The 6,192-nt window shown below is 36.1% G+C and overlaps 1 protein-coding gene and 1 long non-coding RNA gene across 2 annotated transcripts in view; one reads left to right on the top strand and one right to left on the bottom strand.

The window, feature by feature from the left end:
- Nucleotides 1-419: 419 nt before the first annotated feature.
- Nucleotides 420-6,192, top strand: part of LOC118598004 — a 72,016-nt gene continuing 66,243 nt past the window's right edge. The window contains exon 1 of the long non-coding RNA XR_004947039.1: nucleotides 420-1,226. This is a non-coding gene — a long non-coding RNA (uncharacterized LOC118598004). The remainder of the gene's footprint in view (nucleotides 1,227-6,192) is intronic.
- Nucleotides 1,412-6,192, bottom strand: part of LOC112149878 — a 12,511-nt gene continuing 7,730 nt past the window's right edge. Inside the window, exons 3-5 of the mRNA XM_024277860.2 lie at nucleotides 5,208-5,535; nucleotides 4,966-5,138; nucleotides 1,412-3,746 (exon numbers count right to left, since the gene is read on the bottom strand). Coding sequence (XP_024133628.1) covers nucleotides 3,524-3,746; nucleotides 4,966-5,138; nucleotides 5,208-5,535 — 724 coding nt within the window. The 3' untranslated portion in view covers nucleotides 1,412-3,523. The remainder of the gene's footprint in view (nucleotides 3,747-4,965; nucleotides 5,139-5,207; nucleotides 5,536-6,192) is intronic.

The raw sequence follows: 6,192 nt of genomic DNA, 5'->3' as shown, positions 1-6,192 counted from the left end.
ACCTAACTCTAGCATTAAATTGTTTTTCTGGAACATAACCCTTTCATTCCTGCAGAATTCTCACAAATCAGGAACATCCTGTCTCAGAGTGACACTGATTTGTCAGCATTTGTCACTTCAGGAGTAGATAACTGTAAGTTTTTATGAACAGTATATTCTCAGAAGTTTGAGAAAAAAGCAGCAAGCTGAACTTAAATGCTGGAATCAGAGTTCTGATAAAAATAGTTCTGGAAAAAATTAATCACGATTAATTGCGATCATTTTTTTTTTTGTTTACAGTATTTGCCGACAGCTTATTATCTGCAAATAATCACAACATGAAATCACACAAAATTTTACATTTAGAACATTTATTTTTAATTGTCAAACGATTAAAAGAAATCTGATTAATCGCACTTTTGTGTCGTGATGAATTAGTTGTCATTAGGTCACTTTTGGACAAACAAAAAAAAAATGCAGTTTTCTAGGACATAGTTTGAGCAAAGTGGTAGTAGTTTCTCAGAAATTCCCTTCTGAGTTGTGAGCGGGACTGTTGGTTCAGAAATAAGCCAGTGCTCATTTCCCATCATTCATTTTTCACACTCTCTCCTGCTATCTTACACCTCCACAATCCAAAGCAAACTTTAGCAGTGCAACAAAAAAGACAAACAACGTTGGAGTCATCCAGCCGTACAGTTTTAAACCAGATGCCAGCTCAGACGAGGAACACAAAGACGTACATGAATCTATTGGTCTGCATGTGGGTGCATCAGAATTGAGTGGAGGAGGGAGTTTTTGGCTTGCCTTTTTATAGTTTGGATGCTGCATCTACAAACTTTTTCAAACTGCATTTTTTGTCTGCTACTGATTCATAATATTTTGAATACAGAATTACTTAGAAATGCAGTTTTAATCTTAATTTTATTTTTATATTTCCTCCATAAGAAAAATACAACAAAACCATGTTGAAGAAATAAAACATCACTTTTTATTGAAACAGGTCCTTAATAAGGTGATGCTATCAAACAATATTAGGGACAAAAAAAACAAATAAATTGGAAAAAAAATCTCAGGGCAGATAAACCTGGTCTCACACCTGGAGAGCTATTTAGGATAATTGAGTTGGTTATTAGGGACACATGTTGGATGTGTTTGTCATGTTGCTGGAGGGTCTGACTGCAGCTGGGTTTTCCAGGGTTTGCCCCTCAGGGGGCAGAAGCTGAGAGGTACTGGACAATGACCCGGGGGTAAGCCATCTTTTAATTTAGTGTTCTTATAAATACAAAGGGCTCATTTCCGTGGAAACTGGTTGAACTGCTTGCCTGCTCAGCAACGTTGTCAAATATTTGTGAAGTCATAATGGAACTTAATCCAGAGCCTACCTGTAAATTAAATAACAACTTCTAATTTTCATTCATAAAAAAATTCTGCTTGTCTGTCTAATTTTGCTCCTGTGAGTACAATAGTTTATTTTTAAAAAAAATGATCAGAATAAACAACAATCTTCTACAAACTTTTCACTATCGCCACTCACTGTAACTGAGTATGTCGGGCTTAAATCTCTGCCTCTGCATCACTATAAAACTTTAATCAGGTTCAGATAAGCTTTAATGATTATGTGTAACCATAGTGACAAGTTGGAACCAAATTTTCCCCAAACAATAAGTTTATTACTTTTTTTTTTCCAAGTTGACATTGTCAAAGTTGAGACCATGATGTAGTTTAAATAAAACTTTTTTAAAGTTTCTTCCATTTGTTTGATGGAAAAGGATTCAGTTCGTTGAATACTTTAGGCATCATCTTTCCATTTCTGAGCTGTTTCCATCACATTAGTGTCCGATTTTGTAAAAATTGTCCTTGTGCTGATCTCCTCTTTGTGTCATTCAGCTTCAATCTATTATGACATTTTGGTGCAGATTAAATGCAGGATTTGGTCATCTCAGTATCAGAATTTTATCAGATATGATCCTGTCCTATTATTGGTGTCTTTCTTTATCTCAGTTGATAATGCATCATGTTTGTGCATTTCAATGTTCGTTTGTATTTCCGTATGTTGCTAAATTCCTCAGCTGATAAGATGCAGGAAAATAAAACGGCAACTAGATGGCAGTATTCCGTTTCTGTCCCATCCATAGACACATAAATGTTTTCCCACAGATGGAACGTTTGTGTGATCAAGCACTCTGTGCATGCAAACAAGAACAAACTTTTTATCCCATTTCATTTATTTGAATTTATGGAGTTTTACTTTTTCCACATTACAAATAATTTTAAGTGTCCTACTTTTTTACAGATGCCCACAGGGTTAGTTTAGGAAAGGATGCTGTCTTTAACACTAAAACATTCACGCAAAACATCACATTTTGTTGATCAGAGATGTTTAGTTCCATCTAAAGCAGTTTTAATACTCTTGGTCATTTGTCAGTAGGTAATGCATAATGTTTGTACATTTTGTATTTTGTGTTGCTAAAGTTCTGCAGTTGATTAGTCACAAAAAACAGCCTGTAGATGGAGTCAGTGTCTGTTTACAATCAGAATGTTTTCCCATGGAGTTTTCAAACATGTGCAATCACAGATTTTTATTATTTTACTTTGCAGATTCCGGGCCTTATGCATAAATAAAAACACCCCTCAGTCATAACATTATGATTTATCTGGTAATTAGATCTGCTCTGTTGCTTCTAAAGCAGCTCTGGTACTTGTTTGACCCCTGAAGATAAAGAGGACAGGTCAACTCCTCAGTCGTGTTTTTGCTTTTCAATCCAGCCCTAATAACCACCACCACACACACAATCCCTTGAAATATGTATACTGCTCTTTGATCGATTCACTTCAAGAATGGATTTTATCTGAAAATAAATATTTGTGACTTAAAAATTGAAACAATCAACTTTAAAAGCAAAAAATTCAGAAATAAAGCTGAAACACGCTTCTCTTCAAAAGTGAATTGTATGCAAAATATTATTTTAAAAAGCCAGCAAAACAAAAGTCAGATATTGTTCACTATTTTGTTGCACAATAATATTGGGTTGAAGGGTATGAGGGGTTTAAGCTAGAGGAAGACTGTGTAAACAGCTCAGAGATGGGTGATAGAAATGGGGGTGGGGTTTCTCTGTACAAGTGTCACGCCCACAACTCGGAGGCAAATTTCCGCCACTCTGCAGAAACTATGTCCTAGCAAACGACAAGTTTTTGATTTAGGGCTAAAATGACAATCAGAATTGAACACTTTTTTTAAAATAAATCAAAAGGTGATCAGAGTGGGACTTCATTAACACCAACTAGTCACAGATTTCGGCAGGTGTGTATCACCCACAGGATACACACTTACTTTCAGAGCTGCCTGATTTTTATATGTATGTTGGTGAAGTACAAACAAGTATTTGAGCACAAGTTTGTGTCCAATATCAAGTTTCACAAGTAGCATTTACTTATTTATTGAAAAGTGATATATTTTGGCTAAAAGTAAATTACTCAAAAGTTCCACTGGTGCAAATATGCAGTTTTCTTGTCAGTATATGTTATTAGTAAATCCAAAATGATTCTAGTCCTCTGTCAGCAGTCCTGCTCTCCTCAGCACCTTGTCCACATTAGGAATCAGTTTTTCCTGGAAGTCCCACAGTCGTTTGTCCTCATTCAGCTCCTCTAGTTGTAATGATTTCAGCAAAGCCACACGAACATGAATGATGCGACAGATCTCCTTTGGAACGTAGAACTGTTCTCCAAGATTCCTGAGCAACTGATGCACAGACGACTGCTCCACCAACCTGGAACAGGTGGAAAAGAAAGTGTTACTTTAGGAATGTATTCAGATAAAGAATTTAGAATCTTTGAGGACTTTGCTGACTTCAAACTATGTTTTTATTAAAGCAAAAAAGTAAACACATTTTTACAAACCTTTTGATACTTATTTATTTTGGTTTAGACGCCCTTTTCTACTAGATTATTTTTGGTTCTTATGTTAGCATTGAAAAACTCTTTAATTGAGTTTGTTTATTACCCATCTTGTTATATTTAGTTTTTTTCACTTCTATCACCAACTTCTGGGATGGTGCTTACTAAGACGACTCTTCATTTTTTTTTGGAAAATGTGGGCTTGGAGATGTAGGCAAATTTGACGGACACACAAGGACATATATCTTCTTTCTGGTCAGAACTTGGTGAAAAACTGATCATCACGTGACTTTATCTTTCGAGCTATTGAACATTTTTAACTGAATGTGAGTCCTCTCCTCATTTAAAATTATTAGAAATTAACGATGACTTTGTATTAGCATGAATTTAATGAGTGTTCATGACTAGCGGATATCATTAAAACCATTTATTAGTTTTTTTGTTTTTTTTTATTTTTAAGTTAAGTTTAAGTTTAAGCTCTTAAAACATCATATTTTTGGTTTTATTACCACAGTAGTTAATTTTCTTAAGTTTTATTTCTCTGTCAGAGAAATAAAATGAGCATATCAAAGGATCTTAAGGCGTTAAATCAGGGAGCTGGCACTTAGCTTATCATAGTTAGCAGCTGCTCTGCAGCTGTCTGTATGTCGGCAGAACGAAGAGCTTAACATTAAAAAACAAAACAGAAACTCTGTCTTTTTTTCTGTTGAAATGTATTTATTGGTTGTTTTTTCCGTAAAGACAAACCAATAGACACTTGCTGTCAGTTTAAAGTGTTTTCAAAAGAGTTATTGATCCCAGAAGTCTAAATCTGCGAACATCTAGTTAGCTTAACTGAATTGTTTGTGTTAGCCTCCTGTTTAAGGTAACATCTGTTCATGGAATGCAGATATCTATTGGAGTATTTATCCGGAATAATAAGCTTGAAATATAAAGCGCTGATCATACTAAGAATAAATGAAATATCCGATAATGATCGGGGGACAGCATCTGATATTGATGAAGTCATTAACCATGTGATCGGGCCCGATTTTCGATCATGTGATCGGATCAGGACATCTCTAGTTGTTACCCAAGTCACTGACACTTTACCTTGGCTGAACTATCATCTTGTATGGATGGTAGGATGAATTTGGGTCTTCTCTGTAGATGTGCTCCAGAATGTTAATCCCTGGCACATTGCTCCATTGAGGAAGATGGAATCGTCCACTTGGCTCAAAATATTTTTTGGGAAAGATGTGGTTTTCGATGAGGAACTCTGCTACCTGGAGAGCAAGAGTTTGATGTGAACAGACAGGCAGAAACATGTTGCATGCATGTGTGGAATAACCTACATTTGGATGTGGTTGCAGTGAATCCATCAGAGAGTTCAGGTTGTCGTGTTTGTATGGCATTATGATCTCATCGATGTCATTCAGGAGGACGTAGCGTGAACGCTCCATGGATCTATAGATGCACTCATTGAGGGTCGTGATCTGACCAAAGTAGTGCAGGTCTCCTCCATGTTCTGCAAAGTTCCAGCCTCTGGATGGATTCAGATACTTGTCGATGGGCCATGGAACCATTTCTACAAAACCTTCCTGACTGTAGAACTTCAGAAGACGGTTAAGTTCAGGACCACAGCTGGTGTTATAGATCACCACTCTGTTCACACCGAGTAACCTGGAGGAATTTAAAAAAAAAAAAAAATCTTCCTTGGACCTTTTTTATTGTAAATAATACATCAGGTCTTAAGCTATGAACACATGGGGCATTTGACATGAGTTCAAGAACATGCGAAACTCGTATTCTTGAAAGTACGTTTAATCCATGCTGTTCATTATAGACAAGTTGGGAGGAAATTAATCGTTTTCCACTGTCAACTGTTTACTAGTGCATGTCCACTACCTACCTAAAGAGTCTTGGTGCGAAATGTCAAAGGGGTGCAAATGTCACAAATCTTGCTCCTGGCTTTTTCTTTCATAACTCTATTTAAACATTTAGGGTCATATAAATCTGTCTGGGCTCAAGCCACAATTATTCATTTCTCCTCCATGATCAGTTTTCAGACTTCTGTGAATTAAAAGAGACACAATCTATATGTCACTACCAAATCCTAGTCCCAGATTGGTCAATTAGATTCAATGGCCAAGCTTTTTGTACATAAAGAGTTGTGTGACTACACTTGAATGTGAAAGTTTAGAACGCCAAAGCACTTGCATGCACATTTACATTGACTTTTCATTGGAAATGCCCATTTAAACTTACATTGCTGAGATAGGTGTGAATGTAGTTTTAGAGCTACGATAGAACCATTTTATATATTGGGTAGTTGTGATG

The sequence above is a fragment of the Oryzias melastigma genome, linkage group LG22, assembly GCF_002922805.2.
Source record: "Oryzias melastigma strain HK-1 linkage group LG22, ASM292280v2, whole genome shotgun sequence".
Classification (NCBI taxonomy): Eukaryota; Metazoa; Chordata; class Actinopteri; order Beloniformes; family Adrianichthyidae; genus Oryzias; species Oryzias melastigma.
This window is presented reverse-complemented; position numbering and strand designations above follow the sequence as displayed.